At 42.1% G+C, this 24,771-nt stretch overlaps 3 protein-coding genes across 6 annotated transcripts in view; 1 reads left to right on the top strand and 2 right to left on the bottom strand.

Annotated features, from left to right (window-relative positions):
• LOC142367396 (ras/Rap GTPase-activating protein SynGAP-like) overlaps positions 1-5,935 on the bottom strand; it is a 56,784-nt gene extending 50,849 nt beyond the window's left edge. For 2 of the 4 annotated variants that reach the window (XM_075449354.1, XM_075449356.1), the window contains exon 1: positions 4,738-5,935. The gene's annotated coding sequence lies outside the window, so the exon portion shown is untranslated. The remainder of the gene's footprint in view (positions 1-4,737) is intronic. The other 2 variants (XM_075449355.1, XM_075449357.1) reach the window with 1 other exon arrangement.
• The window catches only part of LOC142367565 (putative 2-ketogluconate reductase), a 379,644-nt gene that overhangs the window by 202,855 nt on the left and 152,018 nt on the right, over positions 1-24,771 (top strand). The gene's annotated exons all lie outside the window — the stretch shown is intronic.
• On the bottom strand, positions 15,048-23,687 carry vps72a (vacuolar protein sorting 72 homolog a). Its single transcript, XM_075449282.1, has 6 exons — positions 23,293-23,687; positions 17,303-17,455; positions 16,905-17,019; positions 16,535-16,711; positions 16,043-16,187; positions 15,048-15,690 (listed from the first exon to the last, which is right to left on the bottom strand). Exons 1-6 carry the CDS (start codon positions 23,407-23,409, stop codon positions 15,303-15,305), a joined length of 1,095 nt encoding a protein of 364 aa, XP_075305397.1. The 5' UTR covers positions 23,410-23,687; the 3' UTR covers positions 15,048-15,302.

Here is a 24,771-nt window from a genome sequence, read left to right as displayed (position 1 = left end):
TCTATTTCTTGTTTTGTACTTAGGACTTGAGTTGATACACAAAAAGTCATAAAATAGCACAAGTTTTACTGCAATTCAAAACGGATGGACAATATGTGAAGAATACGTGTGAAAAAAAATACCAGCAATCAGTAGAGACCATTCATGATGTCTGGTTATTTCCAACATATGTGTTGTGACATGCTAAATAGTTCAAATCCAATGTTAACATGTAGATAAGCAGTGAAATGTCTAAGTTTACTTTTCTGTGGATATTTCTACTGTCACTCTGCTGTTTTACAGGGGTGTTATACATTGATGCGCATGGGTAAACACAGTTCTGCTAGAGCTTGTGTGACATAATTTTCATAATCAGAGGATGCAGCCGGCAGTTTGTTCCTTGCTCCCTTGTCAAATGATCTAGGGTAACATGGCATACTTTGCTTAGATGCCAACATACTGGTAAGCAATCTTCATTGTGGACACCGTAAAAGGAGGGACGACTTGTTTGCGTTGCCTACAGATTGCAGCATGTCTGCCTGCTACTGAATATGAACAGGTCAATAAACAACAACCACAGGAGCAGAGAGAACCCACTGTAGTTTGAATGGAACCTCTTGCACGAGCACACAAACTGTTTCCATTCTACGTCCAAACCACGAATTGGCCATGTGAACAGATTAAAATCAGGATTATACTGTCATGGAAGGCTGCAGACATCACAAACACATGGTTTCATTATAAGGTGCTCTCTTTTCTAATTGGAGAATGTGCTCTTCATAACGAGCAGATCTGACGTCTTCCTTCCACGGGGTACCAGCGAGCTCGGAGGCAGCCCTGTGAAACCTAAAGCTGCGCATGAGCCATTTATCATCTTGTGCCAGAAAATCAGTGACTCCTAAACACTTGTTCCCTTCTTTAAGTAGCAAGGTCTTTTAACAATACCTTAGCAGCTATCCTGACACACGACTGTGACAAGTGGCTTCAATTATCTATCCAAGAGAGAAACAAAAATCAGAAAAAAATATCAACATCTTATTGAGCAAGCTACAAAAATAGTCGGTTTTATGTCAAATGCCCCATTTCCTGATTCTACCCCACTATAAAAGCCATAAAATATCCTAAAACTAGGGAGAAAAAGACAGATAGGCTACACATTCTCATTGTACACATTCTTCCTTCTTCCATGGAGGAAAGAGCATTTGCATGACTTTTGCATACATGGTCATTTGTGTGTCTCAACACTTGTAAGACCCCTTCATTAAATTCAGTGTCCATTTTTTGTTTTGCAGCTCATGCGCAGTTGCTGCTCCTGTAATGTAGTGGAGCAGGTGTCTGCACAGACTCTAGTTTACACCCTGATGGCAAAATTTACATCACACAAACCCCAATGAACCCATGTTAGAGAAGATGGATATGAGAAGGGATTCTGAAAGTGAGAACGGATTATCATTATTATGATGTGGTACAGTGGCAGACTGTGTTTAGTGAGAGGAGAGGCTCGGGATGGAAAAGGACCACGAAAGATAAAATTATCATGCAGTTTTCTGTTGGTCAACAATAAATGAGGACAGGAGAGAAATTCGTGACCTGAGGCAAAAGAAAACTATTTGAGGAAACTCCAGGAGAGAAGCTCATTGACAAGGGTTCTGACTTTTTTTTTTTTTTTTTTCTGAGAACATTCGACCAGACTGACAAAGCCTGTTTGTCCTTGGCAGAAATACCCTGCAAGAAGCCCAATCAGTGCGCTGGCCTGACGATGGCTGAAGACCAGCAGAATAATGACAGAAACTTGGTGCTGTAGAATCAGCTCTTTGCTGGCACCCGGCTGACAACTGTGACAGAGTGGCAAAAAGTCCAGATTCTCAAGTTTTACAAGGAACTGAGAATAACTAATGGATGTCTGTGATTCATGCCTTTTTATTTTAGCTAAGCTAACATAATAATTCCATGAAGAGAAGCATGAGACAGTTATATCTTAGACTGATAGCTATTTCACATGGAGCAGGATGAGGAAATCCAGTGGGGTGGGGGATGAGTCAGAGTAAGCTGGACTTATCTTGTTCCAGCCTCAGACATTTCATTAGCTGAAGCACTTTTCTCTCCACTGCATTGTTTTTCGGTTAAGATGGGAGAGCACACTGTGTGCAATAACTGTGCTGCGTAATGGACCGTGAGGATGTTGGTCATCCACAGCGTCCAAACATTAACTACATCTGTTGCCAGCTGAGATGGAGGAAGACTGTTAAAGCAATGAATAAATCAAATCATACAAGTATTGTTGCAGAACATCCATACAGTGACACATGCTATTGGCAAATCCCAATTTAGCCAAACCACATTTTTGAGAAGAACAATTCTATTTTTGTAAACTGAACCGAGCTTGCTGCAAGACAAATGATTCCCTGACAACTAAAATAACCCTGAAAAATTTTATTTAAACTTTTGTATTGCTGTAAGTGAATTTCACAATCAGCTCTTTGATGAATAATCCAACCGGAAGAGCACCCCTGTAGTCTGTCCAGGTGTTTTTGTGCAGCACCCAGAGACAGATAATTAGCTAACTGCAGCCGTGGTCAAATGGTGACAAAGTCTCACCTACTACATGGCAAACTGCCTCCCAACTAAGTCTTTCCAGTGACTGTATTGAAGATAGCCGTACATGAAGTGTATATTGTTCTTTCAACTACAGGTTCACATGATATCTGATTAATATAGTTGGATATCTATGATGGTCTTTAAGTGTAAAACAAAACAACAAAAGAGAAAATGCTGCAATATTTAATTTCTACAGATAAGGTATGGACAGCAGATCTTACTTGTGATTGAACAGAACCCAAGTCTGTTGGAACAGGTTGATGTCATTTCCTGTATCTGGTTTGTACCAACACTGAACTGTTTTTGTCACCACAAAGTACTACGACACAACACCGAAGCTGGCTTCCAATTTAGCAATTAAGTGGAAAGGCAGAAAAGGCTCATTTTGCACAATCTTTACTATACAGGTGAAAAGTAAAATTTGAAATGTGAGTTTTGATCTGGACCTGGTTTTAAAGGGTTCTATTGCCAAAAAGAAAAAAGTAATGAAATTGTTCTTTTTTTGCATCTTCACTAACAGAATTAAGGTTTCACAACTATAACAAACAATCTATATAATCTGTGTGATAATCTAGTCAAGATTTTCACCAGTTTAACTGCGTGTTAACTTGGAGTTTAGTTCCCTGGTCCAGACCAAAGCAGAAATTAGTCATGGTTCACCTTGCGGTTTACATTGGCTTTGTTGTTCCTCATCAGACCAACAGATGCCTGATAAAAGGCCTGTGGATAAGATCACATTCTGACTAGATGGCCTCTCTGATGCATATTCTGTTAACTGAATTTACAAGCATCTAAAAAGAAAATGGTGTTTGTCTGGATTGATGTACTCCTTGGATTCCATTTGGTTATATATGGTGTTGTTATTTTGTTTTTTCACTAGCAGAGATGTCACAAATAACTTTGAAATACAAAAAGTAGAAATAGCAGAGGTACTTTGCATTGTGTTGTCGTGTGTAAGTTAATGGGGATGAAAAATGCTCGAGGGACTCTGCAAATGTTTCTAGTTTAAGGGGACTTATGAGTGTGTAACGCACCAGAAACAGGAAACAACGGCTGTGTTCGAAACCGCCTACTACATACTTGAAAACGGCATACTCATCGATCAGACAGTATGCAGAGCGTTTACACACAGTGCACTTCACTCCTGCCCGAGCCGAAATCAGCCGGCCTGAAAAGCTGATTTCGCTTAAGCTATAAACTCTGTAAATATATAACTTTAGCAACATTTGAAACATTTTCAGGTGAGAAAGTAGTCATTTAGACCCCCAAGGTGTTGAAAATATGACAAAATACCGGCTATTTACAAGTTTGTTCCCACGAATTCGGCGCTACTAAAGCTAGCCGCAGTGAGCAACGCACTTCCGGTTATGCCGTTTTGACTGCTCTCGTCCCGTTGACGGAATTTGACCGTTCAAATGGCGATGGGCGACGTCACGTTACGTTGCATCTTGGGTAGTTTGAGTGTGACAAGTAACCTCATGATGAATACTCAACATTTCGGCGAATCTAGTATGCATCTAGTGTACATCCGGGAACTTAAAAAAGTATGACTAGTAGGAATAGTATGAGAAGTAGGCGGTTTCGAACACAGCCAACGTCACTTGGATCTATCTAAACAAAAGGAAGAACTGCCGTCTCTACCATTTCTGTAAATTAAATCACTTATTGTCACTTTAATGCCACAGTGGATTTCCAGAATTACTCTGCCAAATTAACACTGACTCCTGGGAGGCGTTCATAAACCCAACACTCTACTGTTTGTGCCAATCAGCAAGAGAACTTCAACTGTGAAAAATCTTATCAAACACAGCCGAAGGTGAAGGCCTCCATAATAAACTGATACATTTTTTTCTTTAACAATTACGAAGAACACACTTGAAAGACTACAGACGAACTTATTTTTTTTGCCAATGTCCCACTTAGGTTGAACCTCTCACTGTGTCAGAGGTTACACAGCCTGAGATGCAAAAGCGCGTTCAGCAAGAACCAGAAGCATCTGGAAACTTGCCCTCTGTGTGCAGCTGTGGTGAACACCTGGCGTAGTCCCTCCTGCCTACACTTTGCACAAACAGGCTGTGAGCTGGACAAGTATCTTTAACACTCTCCTCAGCTTTGCTGTATGCCACCTTCTCTACACCCACACTCTTAGGCACTACTTACCCAAAAACACAGGACTTCCAGGTGAAGAAATCTGAACAGATCAGTTACATCTGTGGGTGCAGACTGGATCCAGTGGGTTTCCAGGGCACTTGGGAAAGGGGGTGAGGTTCCAGGTTTAGTTGCTCCTTGGGACACAGGGGGAATCAGTTTGTGCAGACCTGAGTTTCCAAATACAAGGCCAGCGCTGTCCCTCTGTGATAGCTTGTAGTGTTTTATTCATTAGGCCAATTCGTTGAGTGGGCAGCTGCTCTTGTTTCTCACCTGTGCAGCAAAGTGTCCAAACGCGCGTTATTCAAGGCTTCAGAGGGAAACGTGAAACTGACCGTCACAGGGCTCCCTTCACCTTCAGCTCAGTCCATCACTGGAGCCACAGCTTGCCCGTCAGCATCGGCTCGGTGGTGCGGCTCAGAAGCTCTCCTCTGCTTCTCCTCCCTCTCTTCCTCCTTTACTCCCTTTTCTCCAACTCTATTGCAATCCTCGAACTGTAACGCGATCCCAACGCAGCTTGATCGGTAATACAGAGAATCTCCTGTGGGGACGGTTTTTGTCATCTTAATTGTTTGTTCTGGGCGCATGTGATTTCAACAGCCCCTACCTTACGTTAGAATTTGGGAATCATTTGAACTGCTGTTTGGTCAAACGATCCAGCGAGCAGATTAGTTCATTATCTCTCACCTATGTTTGCATTTAAGATTTAAGATCTTGAATGTTAACAACTACAAGACGTTAATCATCCCGATTAATTATATTTTAAAAAATATCATTACTGAAACGATACCCGTGGGCTGTGCCAAATCCGCGCAGCAAACAACCTTACTGCACACTGCGCGCACAAAACCCCCCAAATAGCATCAAAATAAAGATCCTGGAATATATACAAGCGAAATCTCAAAGACTTATACAGCATAAGAACAAATTGAGATTCGTGCACGTTTTTTGTCGTGATCCCTGCCTCTAGATCGGGTTATTTAATCTTGGAAAGCATCTGCAGTTCACCCAGCGTGGCATAACGACGTCCCCATGATCCAAAAATTCGAAACGAATCCTGGTGAATCCTGTGCCAAATTAACGCGGCCGCTCTTGCGTTGTTGCAGTCTCTCACACCTGATTTTGATTTAATGGCAGTGCACGGGAAAAGGTGCTCTGTAAACGGAGAAGTCTCTCCCTGGATGGGGGGGGGCGGAGATAGAGCAAAAGATAGGAATGAACAGAAACCAGCGCCTCCAAAGGCAGTTGAATCCGCCCAGCTCCGAACCATCCCATGAAGTTAGTAACACTCGAAAAGGACACTACACGACGCAGGCCGCCCACTGCGTCCCATAATTACATGGAAATGAGGCAACAAAGTTGATTTAAGTTAGCTCGAGTGGGCAAATGGTTCACACAATTTTATCTTCAGGTAAAGTAAGCCGCACCTCAGTTTACCTCTGAATGCTATAATTTGGGAGTCAATCCAAATTGATGTTTAATTTTTCATGTAGGCTTTTATCATACTAACATATCAGTGCCTCCAGTGGTTCAAAAGTAGACCGTCAACAAAATGGATGAACTGGAACATGTCTTTCCGTGTCAACTAGCACTTCTGATTTCTAACAAAATCCCGATGCTCAGAATCCCCAGACCCAGTGTACAAACTGGTTTGTGGTTCGTTTATTTCAAATTGTGAGTGTGTAAATATGAATTTGCAGGCGTAAAGTGCTTCATGTTTCAGTCTTTATAGGTAGATCTAACTTTGACATCGATTAGAAATATGTTCTCCTGCAGGGCTGCTTCACATGGAACAAAGTCCATTCAAATCAGCAACAAGTTAAAGGATAAGTTCAGAATTTAGAAAAGTCTCACCTGCCTGTTTATGCATTAAACTTAAACTTACGGCATGTATTAAAAAATATATATATATTTTTTAATCTATTCTGATTTTTCTAGTATGCCTTGGCTTCAAACAGCTCGGGCTAATAGGGTCGGTGGAGGTCCCTGCACAGCAATAGTGGGTGTTCCTCACCCATTCAGAGAGATTGTTCCAAAAACCTTACATGTGGATGTGCTTCGGTCATGCCAACTGGAAACTGGGTTTCCATTCTCTGAGTCTGAAAACAAACAAAAATAAGTAAATCAGGGAAAACAGCATTTGGACGTCCTCTGTTTTATGACATTTGCATTTTATGTCATTTCACAAAAATATGCCTCACATAAGAAATGCACAATCTCGCTTTAGCAATCTACATATCTATGTACCTTTTGGGGCCCTCAAGCTCATTTGGTTACTCAGTCAATTGAGCTATATGCCATTCATTTGTTATCAAGAGAATAGTAATCTTCTTTGATTTGCGACTCTCTGCACAAAAAAAAGGTTTTTGAGGTCCGATCCGCTATAAGTGCACTGGATGCACCAGTTATACCCAGAGACTCTTTAGTCTGATAGAGACGTTACCAACAAACCCAGTCATAGTGTTTAGTCAGAGTTTTTTTGCATTTGCATTTGCATTTGCATTAGTTTTCTTTTGGCTGCAAATATGCTAAAGTAAAGCATTAGAAATACAGAGCTCACATTCCAGGACAACATAATTGCATGTACATGTATTTACTCTCCCAGCTTGTAAAAAGCTGGAAGCTGGAGCATGGTTAAACTTGCACAGCTCAGTTCAAATGCGGCTTTAGAAATCTTCTGCCTTCATAGTTTGCAGGGCAGACTTAGAAGAGAGTCACATAAAAAAAATTATTCAACCGTCTCAATAAGTTGGCATGCTCCTTTAAGGATGCATGAGGATGCAACAGTCTGAGTAGGCTAGGTGAAGTGGATACTTTCTAGTGTTAGTTTCTCGCTGAAACACAGCGGAAGTAATATTAACACAGAAGAGCAGATTTCTCGTTTAGAAGACAAATTAGATTGAAAAAAATAACTCTTGATTTACCTTGAAAAAGTCTCTAAACCCCAAAGATATTCCTGATGTTTACAGGCTGTTTCATCTTTTACTTCAAGGCATGCGAGTACTGTTGGAAAAAATGAAAACATGCCTTTTAAGAGCTCTATGGTGGGTTTTTTCTGTTATAAAAAGCCAAATAAACAGATGAAACCTTAGGGTGACTCATGTGTCTATTAAAAGTCTAATGGTTTTTATTCTTGGACAGAAAACTGTCCATATAGGTCCAGATGTGTGGAGGCAACAGAAATTGTTCTGTTTGGGTTGTGACAACTGATATGTAAATATGTTACATAAGTATGTATCGGTAATTGTTAAATCCTGAATGTGTCATAGATCATTTTGTGGGTATATGTAAAGATGGTGTTACATAAATCCCTATAAAACAATTTGTGACCCCATTTGTCCCGTCCCCCCCTCCCACTACATCACAAACACAGCGCCAGTGGTAATTATGGATGCAAAGTAATAACGACAAGCTTTTATAAATGGTTATATGCTCTGAATGAATCATTTCAAGGTTTCGAGCTGTTGAAAATAAACCAACAAAAAGGCGCTAGATCTCGGCTTCAGAGGAAGCCCATGTTCACTGGAAACCATAAGACATGTCTGCGTATTTTCAGTTGCACCAGAGTCACTACAGTTACATTTGTTTTTCATTTAAATAAGGATTCATTCAGTTTTTACTGTGATCATCTTGATCTTCTGCACAGAACACGGCAAAAAGTACAAGACACTGAGGAAGATTTGGCAAATCTGCATCGGGAGGCAAATGTTACTTTATGTCGCTGAATGTCAAAGTCTATCTCAGGAGACTGGACAGCCTATGCAGTGTTCAAAATTACACCAAAAACATAAACTGGAAATGACACTTCCTCACTCTTTCATTCTCAATTCTCACATGCACACACACTCAAATCTCCATGGAAACTGATAAAAGAATAGCCAGTGTGTAAGAAGAAGAGACTGACAAAGCATAACATACAGAAGAACTTGGGCAGTCACCATGAAATAAAAAATGGAATAAAGAAAAACCAGAGGAATCTGTGGTATCAAACCTGGAAAAAAAATGAGTCAAACGTAAAGACAAAAACTAACAATATGATGGTCGTGTCAACCTTTTAAATTCGACAAACTAAGAGATCTCAGCCTAGTTCAACTCTCTTTTCCTGCATTTGATTTGAGTGTGGTTTCCAACTGAAAGCTGCTCAATGCGAATCCGTTTTACTGGCAACCTGAGCAGCAACAGTCGAGTAAATACGAAGGAATGTAAGTTGCGCGTATGTTGCAGATAGCAGAACAGAAGAGGGTGGGCAACAGAAGAGGGGAGAGGACAAGGGAAGGAGTACAGCATAGAGTACAGCACTGTACACCACCTACACTCATCTCCATGGCAACTGCCTCACTAGAACAAGTGCTAATGCAGCTCCCTTTTTTCCTTTCTGCAAACTGTTCAATTGGTACCATATGCAGTGTGCGGCATGTGGGAGACAAAGCCTTCTCTATCCTGTTGTTGGAGACAATTACAGAAATGTTTGGAAGCATCAATGCTTCAAAAACACCACCAGCTAATTATCGAAATGCATATATTACAGCTGTTTGTACACCAGAGATGTTGGCTTAGCTTGACACTGAATTCATCATCGTCGCTTAAAGGGATAACTTGTTATTTTTTATTTAATGTGTGTGGTCTTCTCCCCTCCCCGCTCCTTAACCAAAGCAAGTGGCGCGGTGTGTGTGGGCAGCAGTTGCTTTCAAAGAACCAGTATTGAGGTTGATGGTGTTAAAAAGACATCATAAGATAACTATTTTATTTGTTTATTTGTTTCCAATGTGGTTCCTGCTGTCTGTATGAATGTGAGATGGAAACAGAATAACATCAATCTGTGCCCCATTTTAGATCTGTATCCTAAAGGAGTGAAGACTGAATACAGCTTGGCTTGGGGGCACTACTGTGAAAGATTGCCATCCACACATTGTTGACACAAAGCATACAGGGCGCATACAATGTGCGCTAAATCAGAATTTGGGGCTTATGATAAAAAACATTGATGCATCATGACACAGACCATCTGCCCACCTGAACACTGAGTAAGTTAATATTCTTGGTCACGGAGACACTCGGTATGTACTTTTATGACTGCAATGTGCTTTCTTTGCAGGAGTGAATGAAGTGAAGAAGTAAAGCCCCGTGGCGCTTTACAAAAAAAGCTAAACAAGTTCAGGTAAATTACGTATATTTAGATGTCCTACAATACAATTCCTTCAATGTTATTGTATTCACATGCATACTAATTAGTGAGGACTGGTGTGGTGAATAGCACCGTCACCTCACAGCAAGAGGGTTCCAAGACGTTTTCAATTCACAACTTCAGTTGTGAATGGTCTGAAGATCTTGCATGCCAAATCTGGTTGATACAGGCCTTTAAAATTATTTCATTTTAAAAATCCCATGTGTCTAAAGGTAACGTCCGAGGGTGCTCTGAACTCTGCCAGATTAGATTAATTTAACAGAGGCCAGATCATTGCCTTTGTTGATTTGCACCTCGATAACGCGAAGAAAAGGTCAGTGGAGAAGGCCAAGTAAATAAGTCCCATTAATGTGCAAAAATGTTTATGTGTTCACTTGAGGAGCCTGTTTTGAAGACTTGATGCGAATAAGGGGCAATGGGAAGTGTTTCTGGTCTGAGGCATAAACTCGCATGACTGATCGGCATTTTTCCAGATATATTATCCCAGATATTACCAGAGATTAAAGTTATTACTTTAATTAAAAAAATTAAATAAATAAAAAAGACCTGACAGGACCTGAGGGGGCCTAGTTACCCTGCTCAATTGCATTGTTACATGTATAAGCAGGACATTAAAGGCCTACAGAAAGGTGATTTTTTGCACAAAACTGAAATAGCAGATCGATTCCTTATATACCATGGAATTTTTTTATGATTTTAAAATAATTTTAGGCCCCTGGATAGTCCTGATTAGGCCCAATAAACTATCACCACATTTGACTCGAATTTGGCCAACTGGAACGACAGGTGCGTGACGTCACGAGTGCCAGCTGCTGGAACAATCACCAGTAGTTCTAGTAGCGAAGCCAGCAGTTTGCCAGACCTGGACAGCTTCTTCACGGCAAATTTCGATGTGTGCCGCGGGACGTCGCTTGGAAATATAAAACGTTGGGTTCAGTGCAGTTTTTATTGCGAGTAGATGTACGAAGTGCGTGTGTTGCCCTCAGCAGCAGCTCACACCACCGGGGACAGAGGAAGCAGAGAGACCTGCGGTCGGACAGGAATCCACCTGGCGGAGAGCGAACACACTCTCCGCCAGGTGGAGAGTGGAAATCAGCCGGCAGAGCGATCATGTCCACGTCGGGGCTCTTGATGATCGCTCTGCCGGCTGATTTCAGGACAACCATCCCGCGGTGTGTCCGCTCTCCGCCAGGTGGATTCCCCCTGAGGGTAGGCGTCCACTATTCCGGCACGTCAACGTAACTCGCCGGATTGGATGCCTAGTTGTCGCCGTGTTGCTACTACAGTGGGTGTGTAGAGAGGGGCGTGTGAAATGGCTCCGGGGGAAAGTAAATAACTTGTGATTTTAACCAACCGAAGTTTCTCCCTCTAAAAATTTGAGTTTTGGAGGGAAATGAATGTGTATAAATCGTCAGCAATGGAACATTATTTCATATTGTACCATGGATCCGGATCTGCGAGCGAGGAGAGCTGCTGTGCTGCTGCTGCTGCTGAGACACAGGAGATCACATGATCTACTGCCATTGGATAACGCACTCCGTCTGCCGTGGCAAATTTGCATAAAGTTTGGCCGAGCCCAACTTTTTGACGTGCCGCAGGTCCGCCGCTCGCCGTGCCGGAATCCCAGCATGCTTTGCGAGCACGGCGACAACGATCGGCCGGATTTCATTGAAAATGAATTGAATGCGTTGGATACGGCTTGACGTGCCGGAATAGTGGACGCCTACCGTAAGGCTAGCCGTCCACTATTCCGGCACGTCAACGTAACTCGCCGGATTGGATGCCTAGTTGTCGCCGTGTTGCTACTACACTGGGTGTGTGGGGCGTGTATGGCTCCGGGGGAAAGTAAATAACTTGTGATTTTAACCAACCGAAGTTTCTCCCTCTAAAAATTTGAGTTTTGGAGGGAAATTAATGTGTATAAATCGTCAGCAATGGAACATTATTTCATATTGTACCATGGATCCGGATCTGCGAGCGAGGAGAGCTGCTGTGCTGCTGCTGCTGCGACACAGGAGATCACATGATCTACTGTCATTGGATAACGCACTCCGTCTGCCATGGCAAATTTGCATAAAGTTTGGCCGAGCCCAACTTTTTGACGTGCCGCAGGTCCGCCGCTCGCCGTGCCGGAATCCCAGCATGCTTTGCGAGCACGGCGACAACGATCGGCCGGATTTCATTGAAAATGAACTGAATGCGTTGGATACGGCTTGACGTGCCGGAATAGTGGACGCCTACCGTAAGTGTCCGCACCGCAGGGAGCTGAACACGGCGGGATGGCTCCGGCTGATTTCACCAGAGAGGAGGCAGGCGGACAGGGAGGCACAGACACAAGTTCCGACCGCAGGTCTCTCTGCTTCCTCTGTCCCCGCAACATTTGAAACTTTTCAGGTGAGAAAGTAGTCGTTTAGATCCCCAACGTGTTGAAAACCTGACAAAATACCGGCTGTTTACCATTTTGTTCCGACAAATTCGGCGCTGCTAAAGCTAGCCGCAGTGAGCAACGCACTTCCGGTTATTTTGACAAAAATAAAATACCCGTTGCCTTTTATCATAGGGAAAGCCATTACGTGCTGTTGTTTTGAAAACAGGAAGTGAACCTACCCTCGTTGTAGCTAGCTTGAAACTGCGGTTTTGACAGGAAATGCCGGGTTGCCACCGTCCTGCAGTGCTTCTGTCTCGGCTTGTATGGTGTCGCGGGGCAACTGATTTGTCACTCACAAAACAAGTTGAATTGTTGCTAGATTCAGCCAGATTGAGCCCGAAAGTCGCTAGATTATTTTTTTTTGTCGCCAGAGATGGCCAAAAGTCGCTAAATCTAGCTAAATTGGCAACACTGAGGCAGCCAGGAAAAACCATGGCACTTGTGACGTCACACGGAAGCCCCGCCCCCAGTCTGGAATTCCAGGAAGGTTTCAAAGCGGCAAATTCAAAATCGCAAATTTCATGCGTTTATGAAATGTTTTGGTGTAGAGTCCAACGATCATTATTGTTCCTCTGTGTATGTATTATCATTATATATTGGGTGTAGTGTCAGCTTTCTGTAGGCCTTTAATTTTCTTTAAAGCACAGCATTTATGAAGAAAGGAGGCCTTTGTGCACCTCTCAAAAGTTAGCTTTCAGACCCGACGAGTGCAATACATACTCGAAGCGAGTAAAGATAAGAGATCATTGCAGACAGGTTGTTAAAAATAAAAACACTTCAAACATATTTCAGGCGCCATAAATCCTGGTGACTCACACACTGTTCGGTACATTGTAGGAGACAAGAAAATCTGAGTGAAATGCGATCATGTTGGCAGCGGCCTAAATTTAGAATTTTGGGAGCAGCTAACTGAGACGAGGGCAGATTCTGCAGGATTAAGGAGGGAATTTAATGTTGGCTTCATCAGTCATCGTCAATCGCATTTGCGCCTGTCACAATACAGCCCAACACACACATATTTAGCACAACAAATACCACAAAGTAGAAGATCATTTTTGTTGTCTCAACTATTGCGACTAAACATTTGCATTATATTTGCTCCCTGTGGGCTTTTATGAGGCTGTGGCTGGTCCAGAAGGTCAAGAGCTGCAGGATCCGGTGCAGGGGTGCGATTCTTGTTCAGTGTGCGAGGGGTCAAAGGTGCTCCATTAGTCAAGTGCTCAGGGGTGACTTTGCTGCCTTGTGATTGTTTATTGAGAGAACAAAAATAGAGAGTTCATTTCATGGCACTAAACTCGAGGGACCAGCAAAGGCGTTTTGTTCCGAGAGCGAAGCTCAGACAATTTTCTGCTGTTAATCACAAAGAGAGAGAGAGAGAGAGAGACAGAGAGGGAGAAAAAAAGCAAAACTTTTATAACAGTTTCTCAATCAGCACATTCTGTTTTATGTAGATACTGCTTTTGGCCGGGCAAGGCAATGAGCTGACACTTTAGATTTTCATACAAACAACATCCAGGCAAACGAAGCGGATGTAAAAGTGAAAGACACTGAATTTCTGTCATGTATAAACGAGTTCATTTCAAGCTATAAAGTGCTAAAGTCGAGCCATGTTTTAAAACGGAGAAGGAATTGAGGGTTTGATCAGTCAAAACACACAATGAATTAAACTCCAAAGAGCAGCTTTTCCCACGACCTCGTCTTGATTCGATAATGATGAAAAACCAAATGTGAAATTAATGCTCTGGAGAATAAACATTTTGTTTGTTTAGTTTCAGAATTCATGTAAAGTTGAGACATTTTAAATGGGTTTTAATCCGGTGAGGGCAGAATGTTAAAACTACAGATTAAATGGGAACGTTGCCTAAATTAAATGGTCGTTTTTATGTCATGTTTCGCAAAGGTCCTTGTGTTGTAACGTGGACTTGAATGGTTTACGTGTACATTAGTATCCAAATATTGTTTTTTTGGGGGGTTTGATCGTATTCCATGTCTGCTGTTCAACTTAAAACTTTAGGAACCTGCATATTCATATCAAGGTATATATATATCATAAGTAAGATTTTACCAACAGTGAATGCCTGAATAATGTGTTTACATGCCATATTATCCTGGTTTCCACCCTGAAATCGAGGCAGTGTAACTAACAGTCAGTCTTATACTCCTTCGGGTTTACTTACACCACAGTAACAGTGTAGCCCTTATCGGCTCGAGGAAAACATGATGTTTATTTCACCCGAGGTAGTAGTCTCCACACCACCGCAGCTGGTTTTCAAGAGATAAGCTGCATCATCACACAAAACACTGCGAGATCTTCTCGAGTCGGTTACGCGTTGCCTTAAAAATATCAAGCCAACATGGAGCATTCTGTTTAAACAAGTCTCATATCGATATATGGTCGGACAGAAGATTCATCTACTGCTGAAACCGTTCTTCTCTCGTTCATTTGTCTCAGCAGAGAGAAAAAAAGCTACTCGGAGCTGACGCTAACTGCCGCATCAAAGATCAGGGCCTTCAGGTCCTTTAATGGGACAGCAGCAGTTCCCACCTGTGAAGCATTTAAAGTGATGGGTTTGCGTTACCAGGTCCAACTCGGTCATATTTCTAATCCAGACATGACGGCGCCACGTTCACTTTAACGACATATTAACCACACACAAGTTCACATGGATTCAAAGTCACGGTCACTGTTAGTAAAGCAAGGAGATGGTCGTAGTTTCAAATATTTATTTTTCTGATGAAAAATTTGTACATGGAGGAATAAAAAAAAAACTGACCAGTAAAAAAGAGAAATCATTATTTTGAATTTGAAACAAACTGTTCTGTAGTTCGTTTTTTAAATCCATTCACAGCCTGGAGTTTTCAAACCGAACAGTCGACGTAACTGTAGATTCCTGATGAGAGATGCACCGTAGGGAGGGAAACAAAAATATTCCGCCGATGGTTGAATGAAGAAAAGACGGCAATCTATGTGGCAACCGTACTCTGCTTGACAACCATTTTCTGACGAGCACCCTTCATCGCAGACGAGTCAACTGCTGCTCCGCCTGAAGTGTTTGGAAATCCATGAGCCGCCACATATTTGCGGTACGCCTCCCGGATGATGCGGAAGGCCCGTGCGTTAGCATAAGGTATGTCGGTGACCGGGTCTCGGTACAGCGCGGCCTTGTGGGTGACAGGACAAACCTCCTGGACGGGCAGCTGAGGGTTTGACTGGGCGCCGTGAGGAAAAGACGCCTCGAAAGACTCGTCGTCACTGAACGTTATGTAAGTCCTGGAGCACAGGCCTGCAGGGGGCTGCTGGAAGGGTGTGGTGGGATTCTGTGGTGCCGTCTGAGGAACGTCCTGATCCAGCCTTTGGGAAACGGGATTGAGACCATGAATGTTTGTTGTTAGGCAACGACATGTAATTCATCTACACATAATAAGATTTACCTTAATATTTTCCTCATCAAGCTCTTTTTTCTTTTTTAAATCTCGTTTTGATCAAATTCATGAGAAGCACAACAAACCCCACAGCGGATTTGAAATTTTAATAAATCTCCTTTGCAAATTACATAACAGCTCAGCATGAACATATAATGTTTTGGCATACATTAATCTAGAAAAGATTAAATGCTTAAGAGGCAGATTACTTGCAGCAGACTCTAAAATGTACATAAAGAAAAATCTTCACAAATGGCTCCAAAAGCCAACTGAGAACATACCCTTCGACATCAACGTTTTCTTCTTTGAGGACTGAGTGGGAGACGAGAGGCATCAGGACCGAATGGTAACGGATTGTCGGTCCCTCAAAACGCCGCTTCTTATGAACTTGTTTCTTCTTGTCCGCTTCCAGACGTTCATAGTTTTCTGCAGACACAAAGTGAAGCCAACAACACGAGGGTTGTGTTACGTAGAAACTCGATGTAAAATGTCTTCGACACAGTTAATCACTTAATCTTACTTCATCGCGATTAAATATTTAGCATTTTGAGCTAAAAACAAACAGAAATACGCAGAATGTTTGCGTATTTGAAAGAATTTGCTCCATGACTAAAAATAAACATTTTCAATTATCTTTATACTGTATTCACCTACAACAGAAAATGTAGCACACGGGGTCAAATATAATTAAAGGGAGCGGCAATGAATGGTCCTCAACTCTAAAGACCTTGTAATTCTTTAACATCTGACAGATTTCTTCAACTCGTTCTTACCCAGAGATCGAATGTTGATCTCGGCTGTTATTTTGGCCTCAGCCAGCAGCTCTTCCTGGGTCAGGGGTCGGTCGCGATGAGCACCTCTTCGTCTCCGTGGGGCATCCTGACGCTCTTGTAAGCGCAGGTTGGTCTTCCTTGTATGTTCGCTGGTGGACTGTCGCACAGACTTCCGAGCTACAGAAGAATCGAGGCAGAGTGCTCATGCATCTTCAAAAAATAAAACCAACCCACTTCGGACGCTGTGTTTTATCTGATTTTCTGATGCGTTTGTGATGCAATACTCACGTGCTTGTGTTGTGATGGTTAATGTGTAGGAACAGGTTTTATAGGCAGGAACGAGACACATTTGTAATAAACGTACTCTCACCAAAATCTTGGAATTCTTGTGGAATCCTCCTTTTGAGCTCCACTCTGGTTTTCTCAGTCTTCTTCTGCTCCTCACTGGGTCTTTTAGGTTTGGGTTTTGCCACCTTTATAGGTTCCTTGGATCGAACAAAGACAAAAATAAGCAGCAAATCAATTGAGAGTTTGGGCACTGGAGTAAATCCTATTCTGTTACAACCACTGCAGTAAACAGATATTAAATACGAACCTTTCTTCAACTGTTAATGCCGAGTCAACAAAAAAAATAATCTTTTATTTGAAGTCTTGGGACGAAGGGATAATTAAAATAACAAGGTTATCTTAGACTTAAAAATAATGAAAGTCTTTAATTAATAGAGAGACTTGATTTAAAGTCTGATAGCTCCTGAAATGATAAAATACCTTATAAGCTTTAGTTACAACCCGACTTTTCCTCCGAGGAGCATCTTCTTCCTGGTCACTGTCTGGCTCGTCCCCCTCATCGATGTCAAAGTCACTGTCGACCTCATCCTCTGTGTCTGAATGTTCTCCGTGATATTCGTCATCTCCTGATTCCTGAAAGCGTACAAAGGGGAATTATTTAGCCGGCAATTTATGACTGAGCAGACTGAATATATTTAAATTAGGTTAGCGCACCAAAGCTCCTTATAGGCTTTTTAATGTGGATTTGAAACTTTTTGATAAATGCATGCAAAAAAATATGTACTTTTGAGGCTAATTAGCCAAGTGTGTCACAGCCTGTACACTGAGCAACATCCCATTAAGCCATCAGACTCAGTGAGGGAGACTCTCACCTGAACTGTATAACAATATAAATCCTACTCACAGAAATATCATGACCTTTTAAACTTACAAACATCTATTTGTAAGTAAGTAAGTAAGTAGTAAGTAATTATTATTTATATAGCACCTTTCTCAGACAATGAAGGTCACAAAGTGCTTCACAAGAGGTGCACATAAAATACAATAAAAGTCAACAATAAAAACATACAGTTATTAACAACAATAATAATATTAAAATAAACTAAGTGGTCATAAAAACAGCCAATACACTGCTGCGGTTACAAGGCTTGTCGACACAGATGAGTTTTAAGTCCGCTCTTGAAAGAATCTACTGAATCAAGCGAACGTAATGAGAGTGGGAGATCATTCCAGAGCCGCGGAGCGATGGCCTGGAAGGAGCGATCTCCTCGGGTCTTAAAACGAGTACGAGGGACCAGGAGAAGATTTTGGTCCTCTGACCTCAGCCTTCGCGAGGGAGTGTACGGACACAAAAGGGCTCTAATGTAGGAAGGAGCCTGACCATGGAGAGCTCTAAAAGTCAGCACCAGGATTTTGAAATTAAAACGAAAAGCCACTGGAAGCCAATGAAGGGACTTAAGAATGGGAGTAATATGGGCCCTTGAGTCCGAAGTGAACTGGTTTGCAGAGACGCTTAAGGTCCTACTCGACAAATATGAGGTGAACCATGCTAGTACAGGACCAGACAGACCAACCAGGTCACGCAGTCTTGTTAACAAGATTTCATGGTCGATGGTAAATGCCGAAGAGAGATCCAGCAGGACTAAGACAGTGCATTTCCCAACATCCGCAGACATCATAATATCGCTTTTTCGCCATAATATACTTTGATCAGAGCAGTTTCCGTGGAATGATGCTTGCGGAAACCAGATTGGAAAGGGTCAAAGATGTCAGAGTTCTCTAAAAAAGATGTGAATTGTTCTGAGACCACCTTCTCTAAGAGTTTGGACAAGAATGGAACTTTTGAGATAGGCCTGAAATTCTTTAGAACAGTGGGGTCCAGATTAGGTTTTTTGAGAAGCGGTTCCACAAAGGCATGTTTAAAAGAGCTGGGAAATACACCAGAGGACAGTGACATGTTTATTAGCTTGGTAACCCAGGGGCCAACGACAGTAAATACTTTTAAAAATAGTCCAAAAGGAACAACATCAGATGGACAGAAAGAGGGCTTCATCTTGGTTACCAAAGCTAAGATGTCAATCTGTGTTACAGACTTAAAAGAGGACCAACTTTGACCAACAGGCTCAGCAGCAACTGTGTTACCCAAATAATTAATTGGAAATTTAGCCTTAATGTCCTGAATTTTGCAGACAAAGGACTTTAAAAAAAATCATTGCTGTCTGCCTTGCAAAAAACAGGGGTAGTGGGAGCAACGGGGCATACAATAGATTTGATGGTGTCAAACAGAACCTGGGGTCTTTTCTTATTCAAAGTTATCAACTGACAAAAGTATTCAGATCTGGCATTCTTTATCATTTAATTTAAGGAGGAAATAAGTTCCTTGAAGTGCAGTCTATGGACCTCAAGTTTAGAGGACTTCCACAAGCGCTCAGTTTTACGACATACTCGCTTTAGTTCACGAATATTGTCGTTAGTCCAGGGAAAAGTAGTCTTCCTAATCACCACATTAGATTTGGCAGGAGCAACCTGATCTAAGATGGCCTCACAATGACTATTAAAACTAAAAAGAAAGCTGTCCACATCATGGCAGTCAACAAACAATTTGGAATTGAATATTGAAGAAAACCCTTCATCTGTATTCTCAGAGAAAATGCGCCTCTGAGACCTAATCACAGAGGGCTTCGGTTAAGGGGTAAAAAATACATCAAAAAGAACACAGCTATGATCACTCATGTGGACGTCCTCCACAGAGAGATTGGCGACATTTAGGCCAAGAGAAAAAACCAAATCAAGGGTATGGCCCTTTTGGTGGGTGGGACCAGAAACATGCTGCTCAAAATTAAAAGTTTCTGTCAAGTTTAAAAGTTCAGAGGCTTCACTAGAAGTGCTGTTGTCAACATGAATATTAAAATCACCAATTAATAAAACATTTTCTAACTTTATTATTGAAGATAAAAAGTCACTAAAATCCTTTAAAAAGACAGCAGCATGGCCAGGAGGGCGATAAACCAGCACACAATAAAAACAGTCTGTAGATCCCACCTTGGCCATCTGAGATTCAAATGAGGAGAAAGTCTGCATGTTCATCATCTTGCAGGTGAAACTGTCTCTGAATACCACCGCAAGGCCTCCTCCGCGACGCGAGGGGCGGGGCAACACAAAGACCGAGCATCCATCAGGACAAACTTCATTTAGATGAATGAACTCCCCTTCTCTCTGCCAAGTCTCCGTAAGGAACAGGAAGTCAAGGTTTCGCCTGCTAAAAAGATCATTCAGTGAAAATGATTTGTTTGCGATGGAACGGGCGTTGAAAAGACCGAGTCGAGACGAGGATGACGTCACAGTCTTTGGTTTCGCGGGATTTGCCGAAGGCAAGCGATGCCGTCACATGGTCTCCAGCTGGGTCGGGAAGACAGCTGATTTGTGTCTACCGTAAACATGGAAAAGCAAGATGACGAAGTATCCCACCGCTCGTAATCCCAACGATGCACTGGGTCCCAAACACCGCCTGCGAGGTCCCTGGAAAAAAGCGGCGAGGGCGCACCATCACAGCGCCCATCGAGGAGCGGAATTAGCCACAAACACCTGGCATGGTGATCCGGACCGGCGATCCGTAAATGTGGAACGCGTCTGCGTTTAACCTGGACGCCGGACCTAGAGCCACGTTTCCTCTGTTTCCTCCACGATGCCCGAGACAGCAACACGTACTCAGGTGAGTCCGGTGGGCAAACAAAAGGGGGAGGAAAAACTCTCTGTGAGAAGGACTGCCGACTTCACTTGCCAGTCTTCCTCAATGCAGTGGCATGTCACTGTAATGTAGCTCTCCGTAGTCAAAGCAGTCCAGCAGTCAGTGGTCAAAGCGACGTCGGCAGAAGCTAGTTTCTCTTTTAACTCAGCCTTCTTCTCAGCATACTGTTGCTCCAAGCGGTTGGTGAACGTTTTTCTGGATGGAATACGGTATCCTGGCTCAATAAATCCCATAAGTTCCCAAAAACCCTCGCCGTCAGCCACACTTAAAGGCAACATATCTTTCACAATCATATTCACTATGCGTTTGGTGATTTTGTTCGCTCGCTTGTCATCACATCCTCCTAGCTAGTGTAGCCTGAATGGTTGGCTGCCCTCCGCTTGAGCTGGCTTCGCCGGAATTAACGTTCGGATGTACATTTTTCAGATGATATACTAGTGGAGACGTTGCACTATGGTAGGTAAACAGGGCGTCACAATAATTACATTGGACTTTATCGTCTTTTCTAGAGAAATGGTCCAACACTGCACTTCTCCTAGTCCGCTTCATCACTGCTCGTCTGTTGTCGCGCAAGATACCGGAAGTTATAGCTGTTCTCTTAATGCGCGCGACTAGAACGATTATTTATTAGGCTTAGAATTTTAGTCGAATAAATTCTTACAAACAAATAATCGATCATCGATTATTCATTACCAACCCTAGATTCCATAGACTCCTTTATACCAAAAAGAGAGCTACGGTCATAACTAAAAACAGCAGAAACGCATCCATTAGATAATCGTGCCTTCGGCTGCCACCCAGCTCACACTGCACCCGACCCCCATGGCCCCTCCCACGGGTGGTGAGCCCGTCAGAAGGGGGACCCGTGTAGTTTCTTCGGGCTGTGCCCGACCGAGCCCCACGGGCACAGACCCGGCCACCAGGCGCTCGCCGGCGGGCCTCACCCCTGGGCCTGGCTCCAGGGGGAGGCCCCGGTGACCCGCGTCCGGGCAAGGGTACACGTCTGGGTTTCTCTGCTCAAGCTGCTGCCCCCGCAACCCGATCCCCAGACAAGCGGAAGATAATGGATGGATGGATGGATAGATAGATAGATAGATAATCGGGCTGATATGACCACCTATATGACATGAACAATCAGTATAGCTTTGCATAGGAGACGAGCAGTGGCGTGGCCAGGCACAGGTGCCATCTTACTCTCTTCTCAAGAGAGTAAGCCACATGCCTTGTCTCCTCGTTCTGAATAGTGTTCTGCTTCTTCTCTGCTTTTGTTATTACCTCCTTCACTGTGGGGAAAAAAATGACCTTTAAGCTACATTTGAAGCACTGAAAAATCTGGATTGTTGAATGAGTAAGCCCTGCCTGATTATTTCCCAGGTTGGTTTTAAAGATCTGTAGAGAATAGGTTTACAGCATCTGCAGAGACATTCGTGCCTATTTGCAAACCGATTCCACCAAAAAACATTTTACTGTGGGTCCTTTGTTGTATTTGGAGCTTAGATTGTGAAGAAATACAAACAAATCACTGTTTGTTGTTGTTGGTTTTTTTTTTAAATCCCCTAACCTACAATTTTTGGGTGGTGCAGTGCAGATTAGGTGGGCACAGGCACTGACACACTGTTGTATCTCATCAAGTCTGTATTTACAGCTGACAAACTTATCTATTATACACACATAGAACATTGTTACCTTATTAATACAAATGTGTTGATATTGTCGACCAGGGTTGTGTATTCTTTAATTATGAGGCACGATTTGGTTTGCTTTTATCATGTCTTTTTTTCGACGTTGGTTAATGTTTTCAAGTTCTCTCACTTCCTAAATGCCAGTTATATTGTTGTTGGCAGAGAGCAGCAGGCACATGGGCCACGCCAGAACCTTGCACGCTTGCATGTGCACCCAATACAACAGTTCTGTTACTGTAGCTGCAAATTCAGCTGAAAAATAGGCTAATTCAGACTTTCCTTAATCCCAAAGACCCTAAATCTGAGGAGCGATTTCTAAAAAAAGCGGCAACACAGTAAAACTGGAATAACTTCGAACATCAATTGTATGATACAGCCGGAGTTGCAATATTATTCAGTACAACTAACTAAAAACTAATGCAGTTTAACGTTGGAGACCTAAAAAGGCCTTCATGAAGGCATAATGTGACTCGACTGACACTATTCCCTTAAAACATTCATCTGTAAATAATTCATTAGACATAAGAATGCCTTTCAAATTTTTTTAACACAAAAGGTCTAAATTTGGTGGGTTTTTAATGTCATTATTCCATCAAATACACAGATGTTTTCGAGCTAGCTGCATATATCAATGTAAAGGATAACTGTAGTTTATGCATTTGTGTCAACAATCTGTAAATAGCCACGGATTTTCAAAACAAACAAATACTTTACAAATCTTTGACAGGGAATCATTGAATTTATAATGTAATATTTTAATTGTCTTTTGATAAACTTCAACATAGGCAATAAGCAGTTAAGATTTAAAATGAATATCCACTTTCTTACATACAAGTCTGGATTACTTACTTATCTCTATGAGCAGATATCTGACAATTAATACGCAGAAAGTCCTTTGGTCTAGATTTAATGCAAATAATTTTGACCAGTCGTGTCCGTTTTTGACTGAAAGTGATGGAAGAAGGATGTTTGATCCACTTCACGCTAGCAAGCTAACACTACCTCATAAGCGCACTCTGCGTTTCAGTCGAGATACTCACATCGTTAAAACCTCCATAAGTTGTCTTGTAGAATTCGTCCTCTTCTTCAGCATCCAGTAATTTAGACATGCGGTTACCCGCAGTCTTTCGGGGTTCGCGGGTACCTGCCAGCGTCATGGCTGTAATTTCTAAACAACGATAACTAACTTTAGCTTGTTATTAGCTTGCTGTTAGCCACGGTTCTTGGTGGAGCCTGCTTTAGCTCGTCGTTACTCTCTGTAGATACTAAATTGCCTGATTTTGCCCACATTTATGTAACATATTTAGGAAATTCAAGTTCACGCGAATATAGTCAAATATATTTATTTGTTCCGTAGTTAAATTTAGTACAGTAATGCAGGCTAAGTATGGAGCTAACAGCTAACACAGCCTCTATTAGTAACCCATCACATCCGGGGAAGTCAATGCTCTTCCGGGTGACAACAGTTACCCAAAATAAAAGCGTTCCTAGCTTTTGACTGTTGGCTTAATTTTGACTTGGCAGAACAATACATAACGTTATCTCTTTGTCATAAAAAAATTGGTTAGGGTCAAAAACCTTAAGGGACAACAGGCAAAAACTTTCAAAGCATGTCTTCCTTTTTAGGATTTAGCAAATTTTTGATTATCGGAAAGTCATGCAAATTAAAGTGCATTCACCTGTAAATCTGTAAACCTTTGGTACAAAATAATTGTGTACATATTTTCATGAGCCTGAGATCTCCACCCCAGAGGGACCTACATAAACCAAACGATCAGCTTTTATTCCTACTTTTTTTCTGGAGGTTTTTACAGAGAAATTGGTTCATATATGATTTATGGCCTGATTTATAGAACAATATACCCCTAAAATATGGTTTAAACCATGTCCAAAATCCCTGCCTTAAAACGTTTCACTCCAATAGGGTACATTTTGCTACCAATACTTAACAAAACATTTTTTTTTAAAACTGTAATACAAATTTCCAGGGAAGTCTCATTGTGATATCTATCAGTTATAAATTCTACCCTTCACCAGTTGTGTCTCCACTTCATTGTAGTCTTTGTAGAGCGTTGTTATGGAAACCTATTCGGCTTTCTCAGCTGGTGCTTACTCACAGAGTTAATGTATTGTCATGGCAATAACATAATTTACATACTGCATTAATGTGATTGTGGTAATGAATAAAACTAATTATCAATCTACTGTCAGAATCAGTCATTTTCCCCCTGTTTATGACACTGTTTATTGCCACAAATACAGCTGTCACTTATCAGGTTGTGTTCACAGCATATGCAGCTAGCTCCACTCACTGGTGGAGGCCTGAGATCACTGCTGTATTGTAGTAAATTTTTAACTAAAGTACCGTATACATAAAAATATGCCAGTCGGATTTCTGTTCACATATGGAAAGTTTAAGCCTAATGTTGTTTCTATGCCTTTGTGGCTCCTCCTTGGATGTTGTAATCTGGACTTCCAGTAGTGTGGGGGGAAAAATACCTCCAGAGTGATGACATTCA

The sequence above is a fragment of the Odontesthes bonariensis genome, chromosome 18 (genome assembly GCF_027942865.1).
Source record: "Odontesthes bonariensis isolate fOdoBon6 chromosome 18, fOdoBon6.hap1, whole genome shotgun sequence".
Classification (NCBI taxonomy): domain Eukaryota; kingdom Metazoa; phylum Chordata; class Actinopteri; order Atheriniformes; family Atherinopsidae; genus Odontesthes; species Odontesthes bonariensis.
Note: the sequence above shows the minus strand (reverse complement) of the source record. Positions and strands in the feature narration are given on the sequence as shown.